At 53.1% G+C, this 22,222-nt stretch overlaps 3 protein-coding genes across 3 annotated transcripts; 2 read left to right on the top strand and 1 right to left on the bottom strand.

The window, feature by feature from the left end:
• Positions 1–606: 606 nt before the first annotated feature.
• NCLIV_058270 (conserved hypothetical protein) lies at positions 607–7,964 on the top strand (the record flags this gene model as incomplete). Its single annotated transcript, XM_003885383.1, has 11 exons — positions 607–1,836; positions 2,181–2,271; positions 2,628–2,939; positions 3,264–3,439; positions 3,689–3,749; positions 4,060–4,217; positions 4,594–5,052; positions 5,620–5,797; positions 6,166–6,326; positions 6,752–7,205; positions 7,438–7,964. The coding sequence occupies 11 exons, from the start codon at positions 607–609 to the stop codon at positions 7,962–7,964; spliced, it is 3,807 nt and encodes a 1,268-aa protein (XP_003885432.1).
• A 3,219-nt stretch (positions 7,965–11,183) lies between these two features.
• Positions 11,184–12,187, bottom strand: NCLIV_058260 (hypothetical protein; the record flags this gene model as incomplete). The annotated part of the gene is made up of 2 exons (XM_003885382.1): positions 11,184–11,433; positions 12,180–12,187. The coding sequence occupies 2 exons, from the start codon at positions 12,185–12,187 to the stop codon at positions 11,184–11,186; spliced, it is 258 nt and encodes an 85-aa protein (XP_003885431.1).
• Positions 12,188–15,733: 3,546 nt separating this feature from the next.
• On the top strand, positions 15,734–21,482 carry NCLIV_058250 (ABC transporter family protein,related; the record flags this gene model as incomplete). The annotated part of the gene is made up of 6 exons (XM_003885381.1): positions 15,734–16,171; positions 16,633–17,132; positions 17,661–17,892; positions 18,197–19,823; positions 20,202–20,440; positions 21,039–21,482. 6 exons carry the CDS (start codon positions 15,734–15,736, stop codon positions 21,480–21,482), a joined length of 3,480 nt encoding a protein of 1,159 aa, XP_003885430.1.
• Between the last annotated feature and the right edge of the window lie 740 nt (positions 21,483–22,222).

The following is a 22,222-nucleotide window of genomic DNA, read 5'->3' as shown; positions in this document are numbered from 1 at the left end:
GTCAGAACCTTCCAGGAGAGCGAGTTGTTTCGCCGAATGCGCCCGTGTTTTCATCGTTCAGACATAGGAATGTACCAGGTGATCCGGGATCAAGGATTTGGATCAGGACCGCCGATTTGAAATGCTTTTCACCACTTCGACATTTGTATCGCCCATTTGAAGTCACGCCCCAGCCGCACCTTGATGTAGCGTGGTGCAGGTGTATACACAGATATGCATATCCGAAAGAACGCATTTGAAACCGCCATTTGTGTTTTCTAGTCCCCTGCAGAAGCGTTCGTCGTCGGCCCCTTTTCTTTCTGGGTCACCTCGTAGCGCCTTGTCCGTTGCACGCTTCGCCCCCCGAGATTCGTATAGAAGTGTGTGTGCGCCTCTCTCTCGCGGCCGTTCTTCTTTTCCCCTGTCACCCACCATCAAAGGGCTTTCGAGTATCTTTTCCGTTTCGGCTTTCGGCGCCCTCTCGGTCTTTGGAGTTCCACAGCACAACGCACAAGAAAACCCCCCGAGCCCGCGTCATCTCTGTCGCTCTTCTCTTCCTGCTGCGCTCCAGTCTTGCGGCATCCCTCCTTCCTCTCGCCCTCTCTCTCCGTCGCTTCCCGTGACCGGATGGCGCCCGTTTCTGAGGCCTCGACCGGCTCCAGCGCCCGGCAGGGCCGAGCAGGGGGATCACGGGGGGGCACTGCGCTCCCCGCTGCGAGCTCGAGTCTCTCGCGGAGACAACCCCGGCGCACGCCGTTGGTGTCTTCCGCGTGTGATGAGTCCAGCTGGCTGAAGGAAAACCTTTCGTGCACCAAAAACGACGCTTCGTCGCCTGAAGACGTGAGCGGCGCCTCGACTGAGTGCGTCGCCTCTGTCCCGTCTTCGGCGTACCCTTCCGACGCCGAATCATGGTCCACAGCCTCGGGGATTGCCCAGAAGGTGCGCATGGATGACAGGGCGCTGCGCCGTGCCTCGCGGAGTCCAGGCCAGGGGAACACAAAAGCTGCCTGGGCCCCGCATACTGGTCAGGAGAGCGTCGGAGACGCGAGAGGCCAACCAGGCGGCCTCTCCAACGCCAGCTTCTCCCCCGCTTCCTTCGAGGAGACCGTGGCGGATCTCCGAGAGACCGCACGCCTCACCTTCGCTTCCGTCTCTTCCGCGTCTTCTTCGCGCAGCACTGCGCTGGCTGCTTTTTCTCCAGCTTCGTCGGCGGCGTCTCGCGATACCTCTGACGAGCTCCCCCCCGTCCCAGCCCCGGCAAACGACGAGGGCAAGCGGCGGAGTGTGGAGGGCGAGTTCGGCGCTTTCCCCTCCCAGAGGGACTGGACGTTGTCGGGAGGCGGCTTCATCCACAGTTCCCCCTCGCTGACGTCCCAGCAGGAAGGCGCGTCCGCGATGGCGAGTTTGCCGGTGGCCTTTGCGGCGGCGGCTCCGCTGCACTCGGAGGAATCTGCCGCGCTGACGCAGCAGGTGGTGGGAGGCTTCCGCCGAGCCGCCTCGGTGGGAGCGGGTATATGTACACCCCAGAAGCAAGCGAAGCCGAAGCGGCACGCGCGCCCCGTCCGGGCGTGTCCACAGGCTCTGGCCCGCCGAGAAATTCCGACGAAGCCGCTACGGAGCCTGGACGCGAAGGTTCTGTACAAGTACCGCGCGCCGGGTGGGGCCGGAATTCAGGTTCCCGCCCTCAGGCTCGAATCCGCGCCGACAAAGCTGAGCAACTGGAGGTTTTCCTGGCAGGAAGTTCTCTGCTACAACCCCCGAGCATACACCGCCACGCCCCAATTCAAAGAGAACTACCTCGTCATGCGTGCAGGCATTGAATCCTTCGTGGCGTCGATGACCGATCTCGTCTTCGTGGTAGGCAGTGGCGCGAAAGCCGGGCAGCCAGGGGAATCCAAAAATCGGGCCGGGAAGGAAACGAGAAGGGGAAAACGGAGGAGAAGGAAGAACGGTGCGGAAGATGGTTTTGGCTGAGCACTTGTGAACGGACAGTGGCCAGCAACTCGCTTTTCTGAGACGGATGTGTGTGTCGGTGTTGAGCCTTTGAAGAAGAGAAGACAACACGAGAGTCTCTGCACTTCCCACGGCACATCTTCTTCCTGAAAGGACTTCGCAGAAGAGTGAGGAACTCGCGGTGTGCGTGCACAGACCAAACGAGGGGAAACGCGTAGATGAATATGGTATCGTTTTTCCTTTCGCAGGATCGAAATTCCGCACATCTCAACCCCGCCTACGTGTACCACGCCTACCTGCTGCCTCCCGTTTGTCCCCATAACTTCCACGCGGCAGCGTGTAAGTTTGTCTCTTTCGAAATCCTCTCTTCCCGCGTGGCCAACACTCGAAAAGAGGGCTTTTCTCAGCGTCTTCTTTGTACATCCAGGAAAACCAGAGACGAGGAAAAGCTCTCAAACACATTCAGATAATTTCAGACTCACCCACCACTGCTCCTACATTTATATATATATATATATATATATGTATATATATGTTTTAGTTCGCCTTTTACGTAGTACCAGGAATCTCCACGTCCCTGCACATATGTATACATATAAGTTTGTGTGTGGGTGTACATGCGAGTGGAGTCCAAGAGTGTGCTTCATCAGTGATCCCTTTGGTTCTCGTTGTTTCTCTCGATCGCGTTTTTTCAGGCATCCAGTGTTACACGAGCGACGACGGCTGGCTGAGTCGAGGCGCGTGGAAGCGCGTGCGGCACCCGAACGGAAGCGCCGAAACTTTGCAGCCGACGAATCCTTTGCTGATTCCCTTCCGGCCCGCGGAGACGCTCGAGGAGAGGAAGCAGTTCCACTTTCAGTTTCGCCAGAAGGCGTTTCACCCTTTGTACGAAGACACTTCGGTCGGCGCATGCAGTTCGGGGACCGGAGACGGCGCCAGCCAAGCGAAGAAGCTGCCGCTCCATCTGTGGATTCTTCTCGGGGGGAAGGACATGCAGGCTCTCGACGGTGAGGCTCGGAAACCGAAACGCTGTCGCGCACAAAGTAAAGATGTTCCTTGGTCGCGCGGTCCCGGCCCGCGTGCGAAAACGGTTGTCGGGATGAGCAGCCAACCGTCTTTTGTGCCTGCATGTGTATGTGCGTGTGCCTTTCGCCGGGTTGTGTGCGAGCAGTCGAGAAAATGTGTAGCGATTTTGGAGCCGAAACGCGGATCTCTCTCCTGTGTATTTCGGAAACGCGCGGCTCGATCTACGGGGTTTTTCGTTGGCGCGCGTTTGCGCGGCAGGTCGGGCTTTGAACGGGGCTGAGGCGTGCGTCGTTGCTTCTCTGCAGGCATCGTCGTGGCGTGGAAATTCCTGCGCTTCGCCTCGGAAATCCCGCCGAGCGAATTCGTCGAGTGCCCTGGCGAAGCGACGGTCTCCGGCTGCGCGGAGACGCCGACAGGCTCCCTCTTCTGGGGCGTGAACCGCAACTCAGGACAGAGACAGTACCACCAGTACCATTCCGCGGTGCGCAAAGAGAGAGGAAGAGAAGAGAAAGAGAGAAGAGGGAGAGAAGAAAAGACAGGGAAAGAGGAGAGAAGAAGGAGAAGAGGAAGAGAAGAAGAAAGGGAGAAAGAAGAAAGAGAACGAGATACGCGCGTTATATGAGAGGAGAGAAAGCAGAAGAGAGAGAGACCAGCTGGGATGTAGAGGGAAGAAGACAGATGGGAAGCGAGAGAGAATCTTTTCTCGAACGGCCTTGCGTTGTTTGTTCAGGGAAGAAATCCCACACAAGACCAGACGTGTGAAGCTGCAGACGAATCTCAAAAATCCACAGGTGAGCTCTGAGCTCTTTCGTCTTTCCTCCATGCATGCAAAACCAATCGAAATTCGTAGAGGCTCGTGAACCTGCACATTTTCACATCCGTTTCTATCTTTTATGCTTTATTTTAACGCAAATGAACCGAACGGGGCGCGTCTGCTTGCTTTTTGTTTGAGTACGCGAGCGACGCATCCTGTGTCGAGACCGTCGCTTTTCCCCTAGTTCACACCCATCTCTGTCAACACGGTGTACCTGTGTTTTTGTACAGTGTGTACGGGTACGGTGTATGTTCACTGTATCTGTGTTGGTTTTCCTTTCTTTTCAGGCCGTTCCTTTTCTCCGTTTGGGCCTTTTCTGTACGACATGAAGGGCGTGACGGAGGACAAAAAGTATCGCGTTTCGTTCTTGATGGTAGACATTCCCGGCTACGGCAACTCCTCCGGCCATCCCTCGCCCGACACGATCCGCAGCTGCGTTCTCCAGGTGAGCTGGATGCAGTGTTTTTTCGCCCCGCCGAAGAGGAGTTCGAGAGAGCGACATATGCGCCGAAGAGGGGACGAGCGCCGCTTTTCGAAGCGCCAGAGGACGGAGAGAAGGACGGTTTGACAGCGAAAAGACATCGGCGAGGAGCGAAAAAGGGGCTAGCGCGTTTCATTCCGTGCGTGGCGTCGCGATGTGCGACGACTCGCCGCGTTCACTCGCAGTGTCTCTCGTACCCCGAAATGGGGCCATCGGCCACACCGCGGATCTCGGTCTCTCTCGTTCCATCTCTTCTTCGCACCTTTCCGTTCCATCTCTTCTTCGCACCTTTCCGTTCCATCTCTTCTTCGCACCTTTCCGTTCCATCTTTTTTTTTCAGGCAGTGAAGCACGCCCTCATGGAGTTGGTGGACCAGCACGGCGAAGACAGCGTCATCATCAACATTCTCGGCTATTCTCTGGGGTGCGCGGTTGCTCTCGCGCTCGCCGCTGACCTCGCCGAGTGTATCTACAACGACTTGCCTTTTGCGCGGGTCAGCCCCTCGCGCACGTTCCGGTCCCCCGCTCCGGCCGCCTCGGGGAAAAAGATTGCGACGGCTTCGAGGCTGTGGGAAGAACGGATGAAGAGCTCGAAGTGGGAAGCGCAACACCCTGCCGGCGAAGGCGCGGATGGGAAGAACTCGAAAGTGCACTCTGGCGTCACCTTTGGCAAGGAAAACTTAACTCTCCGAGACACCTGCAACGTCGCCCTCAACCAAGACGCAGAGAGTCCTCGAGTCGTTCCCCTCCACGAGGACTATCTCGGCGACGCCGACAAGCCTGATGGCCTCAGACTCGCGGTGAGGTTTTTTCGCAAAGGCGAGGGGTGGGGTGGGATGGGGGAGGGGAGGGGTCTGGGGGATCGATAAAAGCGAGAGATCTGCGCGTGTCTCTTGGACGTCTCCTGGTTCGCTTTCTTTTGAGAGGTTCTCCTGGGCAGAGAGTCTTCTCGAGCGCGGCGAGTGCGCGCGGTGAGATTCTCTGTTTTCGCGATGTGGTGCTCTGTCCTGCCTTCCGTGCCGTCAGTCTTTCTCTCTTCGTTTCTTTCTCTCTTCGTTTCTTTCTCTCTTCGTTTCTTTCTCTCTTTCTGTTCTCTGTTTCTTTCTGTTCTCTGTTTCCTTCTGTTCTCTGTTTCTTTTCTCTTTCCCCGTTCTTCTTTCCCGGTTTCTCCTGCGTCTGTCGTCTTTCCCGCTGCGAGCTTTTATCAGTGAGCGTCGCGTTGCGCCTCGGGCGACGCGCAAGAGGCCGAGCCTCCCAGCGGAGGCAAGGCAGTTTGTGGGCGTGTTCTCCCTTTCCTTTTCGGCTTTCTTTTCGTTCTTCGCGGCGACTGAACTCTTTCGCGAAAGGTGTCTCCGCCGACTTTCCAGGTGAACCGCCTGGTGCTTCTCGCGCCGTTCACCTCGATCCAGGCGATGGCGTCTCGCGTCGCTGCGGCGACGGTCGGCGGGGGCGGGCTCATCAGCCGCGCAGCGAGCGCCCTCGTCAGCCGGCAGATCAACTGGGACAACGAAGCGTCGATGAAACGTCTCTTTGAAGTCATGAGCAGTAAGGCGCCGAGCACTCGACGCAAGGTGTGACCGGGGGGCGGCGCGTTCTGTGGCTACCTACAAGTAGAGGAACGCAAACACGTGTGGAAACATGGGGGGTTGCAGGGATGTGTCTGGGGACGAGTGTTGTGTGTACACTTGTGCATGTCGGCGAAAAACGGATAAAAAGAGACGGAGAGACGGCTGCCTGGGGTGTGCCGCGCGACTGGCCAGGGTGTCTCTCGGAAGTCTGTGTGAAGCGTCGTTTCTTTTCAACCGAAAAAGACAGTCTTTCTCTGCGCTTGCACACGTGTGACTCTCTTGTTGGGAACCGAGCACAAGGCCCAAAGCGGAGGCTGTGTGTGTCTGCGGAATGTTCTGTTTCAGAAATCGGGAAGACGACCCAATCGGACATCTTCCGCAACTTCCGGCTGTACATCGAGCACGGAGACAAAGACAGCGTGATCCCATGGACCATGGGATACGAGCTGTTCACCCTCGCCAAGTCTCTCCGGGCTGCCCTGAACATGCCTTACATTCCTCTCAAGGTGAGAAACAGAGACGGACTCTGTTTCCGGCCGCGCCGTGTGTGTACCCGGCGCGTGTGGCCGCCCGGCCGTCGTCGCTGCGGAGGGAAGTGCTTTGCCTGTCCTCTGATTCGTGGAGGAGCGCGAGGGACAAACAACGGCAAGACTCAGCAGAGAGAGAGAGAGACCGTGTGCTGCACTTTTCCCTTCTGCTTCGGCGTTGCTCGCGTTTTGCCTCAAAAACTCGGAAGACGCATACACAAAACCCGGCCTACTCACGTGGAACGTTCAATGTGTGTGGTGTGGCCGCGTGCGTGGTGCGCAGCCTGTCCTACCCCCGCGGGGGCGACCGCATCGCGGAAACTCTTGCATGCTGTCTCTCGGTCGTCCTTTCGTCTTCCCACGCGTCTCTGCGAGCCTCCGTGCGTGTCCCTGCACATGTGCAGTTTTCTAAGCTCGCGGGCGAGTCGCATGCGACAATCCTTTCGGGCCAGAGTGAGCTTCCGTTGCTGGAAAGTTGCTTCGCTCCGTACCGGTTGCACCCTGCGTCGCCCCTCGCGCTCTTGAAATTCTACTCTCGCATCACTCACCTGCCGACCCCAAACCCGCCGCGACGAGACGCGATGCCGCCCGGGGTGTATGCACAGTCGGGTCTGGTGCGGCGTGTCCCCGTGGCCGCTGCCTCCACTTTCCCCTCGAAGACAGTCGTCATCAGTCGTCAGAACACGTCTCCAGCCTTGCCTTCTCTCGCGGCGACGCTGTCGCGCTCCTCGACTTTGGAGATGCTCAGCGTCTCGCAGGCGGCGCCCAGTCGGCAGCCTGACGTGGGATCCGATCGCCGCCTGCGCTATTCAACGAGCGACTCTTTCCTCGTTCCCGAAAACCCCGGAACTTCACAGCGTAAGTGAAACGGAAGAGAAAAAAGAGGCCTCGATTTCCACCGGAGACAAACGGCGTGTCCCGGGAAACGCGCGTACACGCTGCAGGCAGATTGGTGTCCGCGCCTGGCGCTTGACCTACCGTGGTGGATCCCCCAAAAAACGGCCAAGCGATGCAAAACTACAGATACATCGATATACATAGATATGTAGTAGATATGCATGTGCAAAATCTGTGCTGTTTTTCTTTTCAGGCGCCCCTTCGGCAGCAGTGTCCCCAGCGCGTCAGTACACGAGCACGTCGACTGTTTCTCGACGGGCGGAGTCCAGCGCAGGCGAAGTCCATGATTCGCACTCTCCAGCTTACTCCTCGTATCCTTTGGTGCGAGCGGCCTCGGGGCTGTTGCCTTCGGGCGCTTCCGACCTCTCGAGGGTGAGTGGATTCCAACGCTCCAGTGCCTCGCCTGCCGGTACACACCCTCGCCAGGGGAACGGGGAGGGGACTGCGTTCGTGGGGTTGCCGACGGGTTCAGGCACTGCGACTCGCCAGCTGCCGCCTGTGCCGACGCCGACGCTTAATCGCGCGAACACGACAATGTCTGTGCTTCTTCTGGGCTCCAACCAGACGCCACAGCCTTTAGGGTCACAGAAGCCGTCTCTGCTGACGAGCGTGAGCCTGCAAGCGCCAGGGCCAGTAGGGCACTCCACCCTGCTCGCCCGGAGCGCCTCTCTGACGTCCATGAGTGCGCAGTTGAACAGGTGTTTCAGTGTCGGCAATTGAATTGGGAAGGCTCGAAAAGTGTGAGTGAGGAAGATTCGAGGGAGACAGGAGAACGCGGGGTTTACCAGGGCGAGAGGCGAGCGGAGCGGAAAGGGCTCTCGTAGGCCAGAGCAGAAAGGACGGCGAAGCGAGGAAGTCGAGGGTAAAAACGATACACGTGTAGAGAGAGAAAGAACGGCAGCGGCAAGCAAGAGAAATGGAAGATGCGGGCGTTCTCATTTGGATTTTGTACAGTAGATGGGTGTGGCGGTGCGTTGAAAGCAGTGCGCTGTGCTCTTGTAGAGGTGGGGCGTTCTCCAGGCCGCATCCGAATGTGTGGAGAGTTTTCCATGGCGGGAAAACCACGGTTGATGATCTTTTCAGTCTTCTGGAGCGGAGAACGACGCGTACTTTGCTACCGCGTGTCTATCTGTAGAGGTTTACGCAAAAACTCTAGTATGTGAATGTATTTCTAGGTGTACTTACACGTGTGCATATAGGCCTTGTGCATACACAGATAGGGCCAGCCGCAAAAGTCGTACTCCCGTCTCGGCAGAAAAAAACAGAACGAGCGCCAGACGGACAGAGGCTGATTTGAGAAGAAAGCTTTTGCAGGTGTTTTCAAAAACTTCATCGTTTTTATAGCATGCGCTTTAGCGTAGGAGGGGGTCCAACCGGAGATGTGGGCGTGAAGAATCACGAGCAGGCGATTCCGCTTTTGGGTGGCGCAGGCCAGGAACAAGCAAAGGTCTAGGAGTTTTGGCGGGGAAACCGCCCGCGAGAAATGTGTTCTTTGCGTGGAAGGATCGGATCGTGTCCATGCCTTTTCGGCCTGCGTCAACCAGAAAGACAGGAGGCGTGAACTTGTCCGTTTTCCGTGGCTTCGGGTCTCTCGCGTCGAGCCTCCGTCTGCGTGAAGAACCCTGGAAAGGTCGCAGCCAGGCTTTGCTTTCGTGTCTGATGTAAGTCCAGGTATTTCGTTGCGGTGCTTGTTTCATTTGTCAATAAAGCGTTCTTGGGATTGGAAATGAAATGGGGGGTATTTTGTGATTCGAGAACGGATACAGAATACGGGAAAATGTTTCGGAGGCGAGACAGACCCACTATGCATGCGTTGCATCGGCAGTTGGAAGCAGTCGGCTCGTATTTGGCATGTGTTTGTAGTCTGTGTTTTACGGCAAATGCTGCCGGTCTACGGGATTTTCCCATCGGCAGGTGCCGCGCAACGGCTCTCTGTCGTTTCCACGTCCAGTTCCCCCACGCTTGTCGTGTTGTTCTACTGAAGTGTATGACGAATGGAAGTACATGGCTCTTGTCTCGTGTGTTTTTTTTTCACTGGGTTTCTCTTTCAAAACAAAAAACTGTAGGACCAGGCAATAACCTACGGAGCTTCTGGTCACGTTTTTTCTCTGCGGGGCATAGCTTCTCACCGACCTAGTGGGTCCGTTACAGATGTGCCGTATCTTGCCGACACCGCGCACGTAGAGACTTCGAGCGGCGGATAGGTCCGCTTCCTGCGGCGGTTGCTCCTAGAGAGGATCTTTGTCACTCGTTTCTCGACAAAATAGGAAGAACCTCGAATATTACTGCATATCGGACGGCGAAGAGACACTGCGACGTAAGAGCGGCGCCCGGCAGTTAAAGAAACACCAGCACATTTGCCTCAAGCGTGCCAGGCGAATGACAAAAACCAGGAAACAAGGCCAAAACTCTCACATGGCGTCGGACGGGGTGTAGAAAGCTAGTCAGCTGTGCTCTCCTCTGAACGTCCACGTGCAGTTAAGTTGTTCGGTTCTCACCCCTTTGTCGATCGTCCTTTCACGAACCTTTCCTTCTGGTCCGCTCTCCACCGTCTCTTTCTGTATGACGAGTGATGCCACCTTTTGCTAACACACGGCCGAGCCACTCCGCTATTTCGGTATGACATTTCCTCCGTTGAAGAAAACGCCAAGCCACGATGTCTGTCGTGACGTCATCGGTGTACGCAGAGAGTAGTACCTGCGCTGGCATCGTCTGTACAGCCATTTGGACCTCATCTCAGTTCTAGTGGCATCTTTGGCTACTCTCTTAAATGGCTTCACACCAGACCAACGAGTCGGAACGAAGATCGCTGCTCCACCCCGTCCTTCAGCATCCACGAGAAAGAAACGGTGAGTCCGATGCGCCCCGCCAGATTGCCAGCTAGCTTCGACAGCCGGTTTGCTTCGGCGTGAATAAAGCTCAAGGGTGCAAACATAAGTACTTTGAAGGCAGCCTCGAGCGAAAAAGTCCAACATGGGACGTTGCGAGCACAACGGAAAGCCCCACTTTTGCTATATCCTGCCCCTCGATCGGAACAAGCTGGCAGCCACCTCGGTGTCCATTTAACGTGGAGAGCCCAACGCTCTGAGGTACATACGAAACTTCTTACGACTCTAGATCTGAGGTCACTCTCGTTGATGCCTGCTAATGAGGAATCCGGTAGTCTGCTTCTGATCCGTAAGTCTTTGGACATCAGCAGTAAAAACAGAGAGCAAATGTCTTCTAGCGGCATCAGCACTTTTTTTGCGTACATTTGTCAGGACCGCGCACCCACTGGTGGAGTACCTGCTTAAACACCCCCTGATGATTCTGAAACGGCATTTCAAGCATAGTGGGAATACACTCCGTCGGCACGTCGAGAGTAGGAATGTCTCGTTTTGGTCTTTTTGATTCCACACCGTGCACCTTTGAGAAAAGTGCATCAAGAACACAAGCCCGCGTTCGCGTCACGAGAGGCGTGGTGGCTTCTAGAGAAGCCTAAAAGAGAGGAGCGCCTTTCCTTGTAGCAGACTGCCGCAAAGGATGGTAGCTCTGAAAAACTCTCAAGAAAAACAGATTGCCATATAATGTCGGTCCTTCTTCGTCGATCGGCGCAAAGAGGATCTTTCGCCAGCAGCCAGGGAGGAAGAGGCCAGTCATGGCACTCTCTCTCACCCGAGGACAGTCGTCTTTAAGTCGCACGTGTCGGTTTTCTGCTCGCAGACTGCGAGTTCCTGTCTCGTGTGGATGCCATGGCCCACGGCACCCTCGTCCCTCTTTCCAAATGCTGTATCCAAGACCTTTCGTTGAATGTTTGACAAGCCGAGAGCACCCCGCGCATTCTCTGGCAAAACACCGGGGGAATGCCACGGAAAAACAAAGACGAGGTCTTCCCTCCAGAGAAACCTGCGCAGCCTACGTCTGGTGTGCCTGACGAAGGGTTCCCGCGTCGAAACTCATTTATTTCTTGCCCTTGCCCTTGGTCGCCTTCTTGGTGGCGGTTTTCTTCACACTGACCTTCTTGGGAGCCGCCTTCTTGGCAACAGTCTTCTTGGTGACCATCTTCTTCACCTTCTTCGAGGCGGTGGAAGGCGCCGAGGCGGCGGGCTTGGCGGCTGCGCTGCGCTTGCACGAGGATTTGGCGGGGGCGGCCTTCTTTGTTGCGGCCTTCTTCGCGGGTTTCGCCTTGGGGCGTGCCATCTTGCTTGCGCTGAAAACAGCACACACGAAACAAAAAACAAAGTGAATTGGTTCACTCTGCATTGCTCGCAACTGTGGATGACCAGATAAAGCTGGATAGGGCGCTTTACACAAAACAAACCCACCTACATCCGCCGGGAGTCCCACCCTCCCTTCCTCTTTCGCTGGGCAGTAGTTGCTGGAGAAAAAGATTTTGAATCGTTTACAATTGTGCGCGTTTTCTACCAAAACAATCGGAAAGTGATGCATCGCGAAAAGAGGCAACCGCGCAATCGACGCCGGGAGATGACTTCGGATGGAGCTCGCCAGCGCTTTCCCTCCGAGAGCGGTGGTGCGACACATGGGGGGCGAGGGAAAGTCTCGGATAGCACTGACAGCAGGAGCGTTTTGCGCATAAGTCACCCAGCAGTTTCAAGAGGATACAGGAACAAAAAACAAGAGGATTGCGAGAGACCATATCTGCATATGCCTGGCTGTGTCAGGAACAGACGGAATTGCAGCCATACACCTCTTCCTGTCTGATCAAGACAAAACCCGGGGTATCGAAGAGAAGACAGGCAGAGCATCGCCACATATTTCTCGTGCATAGGAAAGACGGACTTGGCTATCGCTTCCCCACCCTACACAGAAACACAGGTGAGGCTGGGGTTGCTGGTTTTTTTCCCAATGCGGGTGTTTGACGCAATCATAACAGACAGGCCTGCTTCTCTGGGGGGTCTCCCGGGGTTGCATTGGAGGGGCGGTTTTTCGACTCACCCTTTCATTGTGGAAGACTTCGAAAAGTGAATTTATGGGAGGGAGGTTGTCCGAGACGTGTGTGTAAAAACACGAATCTTTTCAAGTTAGCTTTCCTTTTGTGCGACACAGAGACGAAATAACCGATAACGAAAAGAACTGATATGTCGTCTCTGCCGTCTTGCGCTGCTGCCGCGCATCACCCCGCGCAGGTGGCCTTCGCTCGCACCGCGGCGGGAGGGGGAAAACGCAGAGAACAGAACCAAGCGGGGGAAGAAGCGAGGGGGGGAAGGTGATAACCGCTCTCGCTGGTGTTGTTTTTTGTGCGGATCGGCGGTCCACTGCTGCTTCTCTCACCAAGACACGAAAAAGCTTGGTCCTCTCGAGCCGCCAATTCCCTTTTCCTAGAGGTGGATATTTAAATGCACGCCCTGTCAGCATCTCTGTCACGAGGGCGGTCCTCTTGCATTCACGAATTCCAGGTGCTCTGCTTGGAAATCAAGAACACCCCGAGAACTCGGTCGATCCCTAGTCTCTCGCCTCTAGGTGAGACTTCCTGTGGCTGAGCATGTCTCGGTGTGCGCGTAAAAGTGACGGCGAAGGATTTCAGTCCACACACAGTACAGGGACTACCGAGTGCTCAGTATCACCGTTACCCAGGGGAAAAGCGGAAGGGAAACCAGACAAAACGGACAAAAGTTGATCCGGAGTCTATGGAAAGACAGGGGCGGTGCGCTGGCCCCCGCGGTAGCTATTCGGGTTTTGCAGAAGCGGTTGTCGAGGGGAATCTCCTCCTTTCATCAGGGCGTACCATAGCGCTGCAACAGAGAATGAACTCTTTTGCGCACTTTAGCGGACGCAAGTATAGCCGAGGGAGCTGAATTTCTCAGCACGTCGTGCGAAGTTCTCGTGGCGCCTCCAGGTCTCTCAGCTCGGCACGCACAAACATTCATTATTTGCTCTCTCGTTTGGAGACGACAGGCCATGGATGCCAGCGGTGCGCAGCTTTTACAATCCGCGTTGCTCACGTAACATGATCTGGTTCCTGTCCCCGCAAGAGTGCGCTCAAACGGCGCCCGCACAACACAGGTAACTGACGTGCTCAACCGTTGCGAGCGACGCTCGATCACAGTTCACTTAGCTGGAACCATGTCATCGCACACGGAAATATCGACCGATAGTCGTACTACCCGTCGCGAGGATAGGATGGCTTTTCAGACACTCCTCCGTGGGGACTGGTAGCGTTGTCATTTCAAGCCCGGACAGTCTCCTCCACCTGTGTGTCCAGGCATTTTTATGCGTAAGGCAACGGGATCTACACTTTATTGTCCGGAGGATAAACAATGATTCTGACGATTTATGAGGCTTCGCCAGTAGTGCCCGCCACATGCTGGCACGAGGCTGTTGCGCTTGCTCGTGTCCGTATGCCTTAAGCGAAGGGCATATCCTCACCATGAGATGTGTCAGCCCTGTGCGTGATCCTCCGGAAACCGGTCACCTGATGACTGTCGATCTGGATCAATTGAGTGCTCTACCTCAACTGTAATAACGGAAGTTGCACTTGATTTTCTTTATCCACCTGGGACTGGATGATCGAAACAAGGATGTGGTGTCAGTAGTGCGCCTCAGTTTTCACGGAGTCGTGTACGGATGAGCTGTAATGGGCCTTCAAAACACAGCTGACTCGTTTTCATGCTGTGCTAGGCATCACAGCAGCCACCTCTGCGCAGAACGTGATTTATAGCGTCTCAGAATGCTGAACCCTAGGGCTCACTGGCATCGGCGCAACCCTGGAGCACAGCGTGGAAGTCGCGCTTGGGCGTCACTCTTTAAGAGTGATACACGACAGTAGTGTCCCACAACTACACAACGAGGAAATATACCTGCTAATCAAAAGTGCATTGTATGTAGAACTGTCCTGAACGGGAGTTGCGTATCTGCTAGTGTAGCGCTAGAACGGTGAACTTGCGAAAGTGTGGCGAGGACGCCCGGTACGTGCAATTGTGTCAACCGCCTTCAATCTCTCCGTTACACTATCGGGTTCCGCCTGGATCAAAACGCGATATCACCCGGAGGTCACCCACTGGTACGACACTTCTTCAGCGTGGCTTCTCAGCAACCCCAACACAAAGTACAGAAACAACACTAACCGCCGGAGAACGTCGAACTCCTGGTGACGCTATAATTTGTTCTAATGGTAGACAGGGACCAGATAGGCAGCACGACATTTGCAGTTACCTGCTCCGTTAACGCAGCAAAATTGTCCGAAGCCGACGAAAAGAATTTGTCAAATGAACTGGTTATGCTAGAGACACCGGTGGAGAGGAATCCTCAATGAAATCATGGACCCTGAGTATTTTTTCGCAGTGATACACTATCGATTCAACAACAAACAACTTCTAGCTGCCACAGGGGCCAGGTCGTCCGAAGAAAACTGTACAAACCTGTGGAATTCTGAGTCCAAATTTAGGAAACGAAACAGCTCTTCTCGCAGCGTCTTGTGGTATCTATTGTTTCAGTAGTTTTCCCCAGTAAAAAGGAGACTGAAGATATTTTGTCTATGGACGCAGGCTTCACGAATAACAATGCGATGTACAACCATCTAGGTGTTGTACCACGAGCCTGGTTTCAACCGGCGACCGTCTTGACTAGCGGTTTCAAACCAATAATACCCGGCATAACAGAGCAGCAGCTATTTACCTGGAGAAGAAATGTTCTTTCATGTATTCAAATTTCTGACTATGTAGCTGGCACACTTAACGAGTCTGTGGCCACCACAACATGAGGATACTTCCCCCTGCATCGCTGGACGGAGTCCGACTCATCTTTCGTACAGACGTAGGCAGCACGGATATGGAGCTCCTCTGACGTAAATCTCTTAAGAGCTTAGTGGTACATCTTGGAGAGGGAATGAGTATGCAAGCGTCAAAACCCACTGACCAATATTCGACGCCATGCATTAAATGTCACATCCGGTGGATACATTGAGGTGATGTGTAATGTCAGGTTACGCCACACCCACAAACTGTCCCATCGGAGATTTAATTCTGGGCACGAGTGGTAGCTGTCCAGAGTTACTGCTCCTGTGCCCACTTTTGAACAGACCCACTTGCGGCTTGACGTATTGTTGAGCAACCGCACTGTCGGACACGCGCGGCAAGTGAAGTGGCTGAAGTGAGTTTCCCATGTGTCAACATGAGTCTGTATTGGTTGGCGTTCTCCTAGACTTTTTACCCGCTGTATCGAATGGGCTTGTTTCCAATAAATTGAGACAAAAAGCGCCTGTTCTTTGCTGTTTTGTGAGCTCTCCAATCTTCTACAGAGTTTCGGAGGCCGCAAAAAAGGCGAAAGCTGATGGCCACGGTTTCAGGCAATTTCAATCCATCACCGACTCTTTCAAGGATGGGCGTTCACGCATGTAGTCAGCCGACCTAACAGCAGAGCTCTCGTTTCAGACGTTCTTCGTACCGAAAACGGAGAAACCGGTTACCGCCCCGTATTATGGGAGGTCGTTTACTCTGTCTTTAAGTTGGGGGCACCGAAGTTGCAACTGTTTAGACCAGTGTTTTCCAGCTATGCCCTCCCCTCCGGATGCTGACAGTGCTTATAATGCTGCCCACTTCCCCGGTGGCGGGAAGCCGCCGGAATCCCTCACTTCCAGTTGCCAGAAGGGAGCTTCAGACGATGCTGCAATGCGGGATCATCGCAGGTCGACCGCGCATCTTTCGCCAGTTGCGCTCGACAGAGAAACCACGTCTGTTTCAGAGCCATGCCGCATTCCCTCTGGGCCTGAATTACCTACCGTAAGTAGACATGGTTTCGCGGGTCCGGTTAGACCCCTTTCAGTCCCCGGATATGAAAGAGTAAGTTCATTCTCTGATCAGAATGGCGTTGCGAAGAGTGGAATAGTCCAGGCGTTCACACCACCTGCTGCGGTCAATCTCGACAAAAAAGATGATTCTGTGCAGATGGAAGAGGCGGACCAAGAGAAGCATACTACGAGGATACAAGTGGTAAGAAACGTGCAGAGCAGATACAGGATATAAGGATACACTCGACATGTTTGTCACAGTTCGTCATCTCCACATATTGATTCAAGCAAGTGTAGTCCCTGGTATTAACCCAGTTTTGCAAAGTCTCTTCGATACCACAGAACTTGTCACTAAGGAGGACGTGCAGAGAGCACTACACGGAGTTGTGTTTGCTTTTGTGCACTGCATATACCCCATCTCTCTCTATATATATAATACATGCCATCTTTCACTCACAGGGAATGGCAATGCGTGCTGTTTAGAGGAAAGTGCAACGTGTCAATCTTCTACGCGGAAGTGAACAACTGAGTTGACTACAGCCCGACGAGGCTAGGCTTTTCCATCATTGTAAACAGGAGTTACATTCCCCCGTAAAGTGTTGTTTTGGTCACTCCGCCGCTGAAAGTAGAAAGTCTTGAGCCTTTCTTTGGCTTTGCCTGCAGTTCATACGCTTCACAAACATCACATATACTCCTCCCAGAGGCCTTGCACGACAATCCTTGAAGCAATGGGTTAAAAATACTTTCGCTGCTCGATCGTTACAGCGGAAGGCTGGTTCTTCTGCTTCCACTTCGGCACCGTGGTCTCCGTCCACGTCGGTCCGTCCGCGGCAAATTCTGTTTGGTCTGAGCGGCTATTTCGCCCCTGGAGAAATGGTGGGAATCCTTGGTCCTTCTGGAGCAGGCAAAAGCACTTTTCTGTCTGTGCTTTGTGGACGGCTCAAAAAAGGTGTTGGAGGGCTAATTGAAGTCAATGGCAAGCCTGCCCCGGCGCGAATGAAGAAAATTGTTGGCTATGTCATGCAGCAGGAACATTTCTTCGGGAATTTGACAGTCGAAGAGACATTGATGTACACAGTCAGATTGCGTTTGGGGAAGAAAATCAGTTTCGAAGAGAAGAAGGCACGTGTGGAAGAAGTTATACATGCCATGAAGCTCAACAAGTACGCAACTGAACAATGCGGTTTTGTCCTCGACGAACTCCAACAACATACCTACAGTTGGGTTCTTGTATGTAACCAAATTTCCCGTCTTCATAGTCTAATCGCGGCGCCATCGTGTCCTAGCGTAGCAAAAGCCATACTGCTAATGCCAGCAATAAAAAAATTGAGTATATATGTAGAACATTCTCAGGTGCTTGCTGCTTTCTGTTGCGTAAAAGTTTATCCTTGTGTTCGGATGCCAGTCTCCAACTCTTCCGTGGACACCCTAAACGAACGGGCCCATATTCACCATACGATTTATCTAACGGCGAACCACTCTTTTACACCGTGAAAAGATTCGCGTGGAGAACGTGCTTTATCTGCTTTGTGCATAGGCCTGATTCATGATGCTGGGAATGCTCAGCAGAGAGTGTATACCACAACATTCCCAGTAAAAAACAATGTTATGTGCTTTCATTGAAGAGAAGTACTATAGGTGAGGGGGGTCACTAGTTTTGGAGGACATGATTTTGCTGTCGGCCTCCTCAGATGCAGGGGCACCCGTGTTGGAAGCGCCTTCTGCCGTGGCCTCTCCGGTGGAGAGCTGAAGCGGCTAAACATCGCGAACGAACTTTTACTTCATCCGTCGCTGTTCCTCCTGGATGAGCCCACAAGTGGACTGGACGCCTCGATCTCAGCCGCGCTTCTCGACATGTTAAAAGGACTAACACGAGCAAACAGGTGCACGACTGTCTGCACCATACACCAGCCAAACAGCAACGTACGACGTACAAACAAGCGCTTTTAAAACAACTTCGGGTGTAGACGCGAAACGTACTGAGGAATGCACCTGTTCTCGCCTATTTCGGGCTCAGGGACGAGTGGAGTTTTCCGGTGATGCACGAGGTCATCTTTCATCGAATGCACAGCAGTCTATCAGTTATAACCTACACCTAGCCTACACCTATCAACTCATTTAGACTGTGGTTTCGAGGAGCTGGTAGGGACCGTGACGGCACTGATGGAACCACGTGGAGAAATCGACTAAATCTGCAGTGTTTGTCACTTTCCTCTGTTGTTTCTAGGTCTTCATGAGGTTTGATCGGGTGATATTCCTCAAAGACGGTCACATCGTGTACCAGGGGAAGCCCTCGGACGTCTGTGCATACTTTGCATCTCTCAATTTCCACTGCCCAGAGGGATGGAACATTGCAGATTACGTTATGCACGTCATCAGTGCATCGGATGATGAGGACATTAGACGGCGCTCGATCACCAGCGCAACTGCAGCCGCCGAAGCTCATACAATTGCCAGTATACAGGATGATCAAGGCCGAATCGAGAAGAAGGAAGCCGAACTGTCTAGTGGTTTGGTACCAGACCACATACAATCTTTAGAAGCGCCGCAGGAAGTAGTAGATGTCTCCGCTGATGTATCATCCACGGCGGGCGGGTCCTTCACCTGTCGAGCTGCACGAACCTCTGCTCAAACTGACAAAACAACAGAGACATGCCTTTTTGGGAGGCGAAGTATCCAGCGACAGAGTCATGAGGCTGGTCCCCTCGAAGGAGCGTCCGAGAATAGCAATAGCAACACGCCCAGAGAGGAGGAAACTGACGATGCTCCCCTGACCAGAGTTTGTGACGTACAGCCTGATTTGAGTGCAACACAGGAATTGACGATGGCCGGTGTGATGAAGCACTTTTGTGACGGACCACCTGAACCGTCTGAAGAAAGAATCGTTGCAGTTCTATCAGCAGAGGCCAGCAAAGCTCAAGACGATGACAGTCATTCTCTGGTAGAAGCATACGGCCGTAGACTGGACACAACGACTTTCCAGCTCCGATTTCATGACTTCACCGAAACACCTGTCAAGGACTCTTCAGAACGGACTGCCCACGGTTGCACAGTAGAGGAACGGGTCCCTGAAACGCATGATTGCAACGCTCTCGACGGCCCCCTCCGATGCGGAGCCATCGAGAAACAACATGCACCACATGCGTTACTGGCAGCACAAATGATCCGGAGTCCTATGGTTGAGCGAAGAGACAACGAAGAACACGACTCCGGCGTGAAGTCATACTGTGGCTCGCGCAGACTGAGTACGCGGTCACAGGAAGCGTTAGCTTCAGAAATGTCGAAGAAGATGCTTGAGGGCAATAACGGCACCGAAATCGAAGCTACCCACGTGCAGCTGCTAGAATCGCTGACGAATACGACCGCAAACCAGAACATATGGAGATCCGACTTGGTCCAACAAATGAAATCCGCAACTGACGAACACTGTGCAGGAAAAAAGTCAGAAAGCAGAAAAAGCATAGTTTCCATTCATCCATGCTGCTGTGGGTTGAATGGAAGCATTTCACAGAGAAATGTCGAGTTGTCTGCAAACGCGGCACCGGTAACAGCAATACAGGTGCGATCTGATGGCATTACTTCTTTCGCTCCAAAGAAGATGGAGTGGGGAGGGCGGAAGTTTTCCAGGAGGACGTCGTTCCTGTCGTTTGATGAGGAAATCAAGGTGGCGATGTCGGAACCAAGTTACTTTCAACAGGTCTGGGTGCTCATGTGCCGCGGGATCAGGAAGGAACTGAAAGGAAAGAGTACCTTGCTTGATCTGGCGCAAGCAGCTGTAATCGGGGCTGTCGTTGGATCTCTTTATTTCCAAAGTTGCAAAGATTATTCCGAGGAAAAGCTCATGGACCGAATGGGTAAGAGGCGAAATAGAACTGTCTGCATACTTATTCGTGGCTCCCGCAGCATTGAGCCTTCATGCCGACGGCTTGCGCAATCTCAGACTGCGGAAGAGCAATCCGTTAGAATAGTTGGGGTTTCGCACTTTACTCCAAAGATGATTTCTCGAAACTGGATGAAGCCGGAATGGCGTTGACCTCGTAGGTATGTCACTGTACATGCGGTGAAGATTTTAAACGAGGTGCGGCCGTATGGGTGTTCAAAAGCATCCGGGATTCGTGGCTACAAAATCTTATTGTATTGGACACATTGTCTGTTTCGTTGTCTTCGCAAGGAAGTATGTACACTAATGCAGCTACCTGAGCGTAGCTCGTTTGCTGCGTTTTCCACTGCAGGCCTACTCTACTTCGCTACTGCTTACTATAGCTTCGGTCCCGCGTATATGGCATTCACCTCTTTTCCAGCTGAGCGCGCTGTTATCTCCAGAGAAAGAAGCAGCAAAGCATATAGAGTGTCAAGTTATCTCTTCGCTAAAACAGTGGTGGACCTCGTCATCCAGATCCCTACCCCTTCGCTGTGGCTAACAATCGTATATCCGCTTGTAGGACTGCCCTCGGATTTGGGAGTGTTCATGGTAAGACACATTACAGCGAAGGGGATTGAGTTATATTCTTCTGAAAAACTTTCTTGTCTCATTTTCTCACTGTGGATGTTTCCGGGGGAATGTGTGGGTCTTCTTGCCATGGATCGTGAACGGCAAATGCCATGATTACGGTACTGAAATGCATTTTAGTGGCTCCTTGTACTGATAAAGTATCCGTTGGCGTTTACGTAGAGGAATGAATAACCACGCTTGAGTAAGCATGCTTCGGACGGAAGGCATGCTTCGGATGGAAGGCATGCTTCGGATGGAAGACAGGACGGAGCCAAATGTCATATGTATATGCACTAGTAAGTAAATAAATATATTGATGTGCATTTGTACGTGCCTAACTTTCTATTTGCCCTACATACTCCCATTTAGCTGCTCTTGATTGTACTACAGAAACACGCATGCTGATTCACGCATCTGTTGACAGCTGCTTCATTGTCTGCGCAGACTTCTACGATTCTGTTTCTCGCGGCGCAGGCGCAATTCCACAGAATTTCCCGTTTGCTCTCGAATTATTTTTGAAAGAGACCATATCTAAGTATTTTTTATGTTTGTACCTCCTGTGTTGTCTATTCTCCAGGCTTTCTGGGCTCAGCTGGTACTGCTTGTATGCATAGCTCAAGCCATAGGGCAGCTGATTGCTGCGATTGTTGTGGACGATGCACGTCTAGGAGGTTTACTGCTGTCGGTCATTCTGATTTCATCTTCCATCAGTAGTGGCTTCTATGTTAAGCAAGAGAGATTAGGCCCATGGATATCGTGGCTGCGCTGGTTGTCTTTCCAGAACTACGCAGTAACAAACTTCGTAATAGTTACGGTGGGATCGTCTTCTACACTCTCATGTTCAGAGTTTTCTTCGTTCCCAACGTGCCCAGAGGAGCCAATAACAGCAGAAATGATTATCCGCCGATTCACAACGGCACTTTCCCCGGTATCCAATGCCACGGTGATGCTATGTACATGGCTGACAATTAAACTGATGTGCTATGGAGTCCTCAAGAAATCTCTTAAACTAAAGTCCTGAGACCAGTTTCGTGGGGACATGAGTGTCTCATTCTTTGATCTTCCGTTACACGTTCCTTTCCTTCGGTTGCTGTTGAATAATAAATGCTTACAATCGTGTATCCTCTGAGCCCTTGACATTTGTTGCCTTGGACAAACCTTCAGCTTTTTCGATAGCTGCCTTTGTAAGCTTGCCTTAGTCCCTCTTCTGAGGGAGCCTTGAGGCCAATTTATGTAGAATGAGTGGCAATGCCTGCTGCCGGATCGTCGGCCCAACGCCAAGCGGGAATGACCTTGCGCTGTGTTCGAATGGGATGGCTATATGAGACGTGGTGTGCAACTTGTCAAGCTTCCGAATTTCTCGAACTTCATAAAGGCTTACGTTGCTTTTCTTATTTCGTACGTTCTATAATCAAGGAAATCCTAACCGTTCGACAAACACAAAGGCGTCTTCTTTGGGGTGGTACGTATATTTCTATATCATAAAGTAGACGATACAACCTGTGAACTAAGTGTTCGCTGCCCGTTTAGAAGGTCAAACGAGGGAGCACAAAGGCAATCAAGTGGAAACAAGTGGACGAACGAACCAGTTATCAGTCGTGGGGCATAGTGTTCGACCGTGGGTGTCATGCACGATGCCAATTGTGGAACGCATCGGTCAGGGAATAAAATTATGATCACGAATGTGTCAACACACAAGCGCCTCCTTAGACGCATCAAGCTTGTGACAGACTGAAAAGATGAACGGACACATCGGGACGG

Source organism: Neospora caninum, chromosome XI (genome assembly GCF_000208865.1).
Source record: "Neospora caninum Liverpool complete genome, chromosome XI".
NCBI classification, from domain to species: domain Eukaryota; phylum Apicomplexa; class Conoidasida; order Eucoccidiorida; family Sarcocystidae; genus Neospora; species Neospora caninum.
This window is presented reverse-complemented; position numbering and strand designations above follow the sequence as displayed.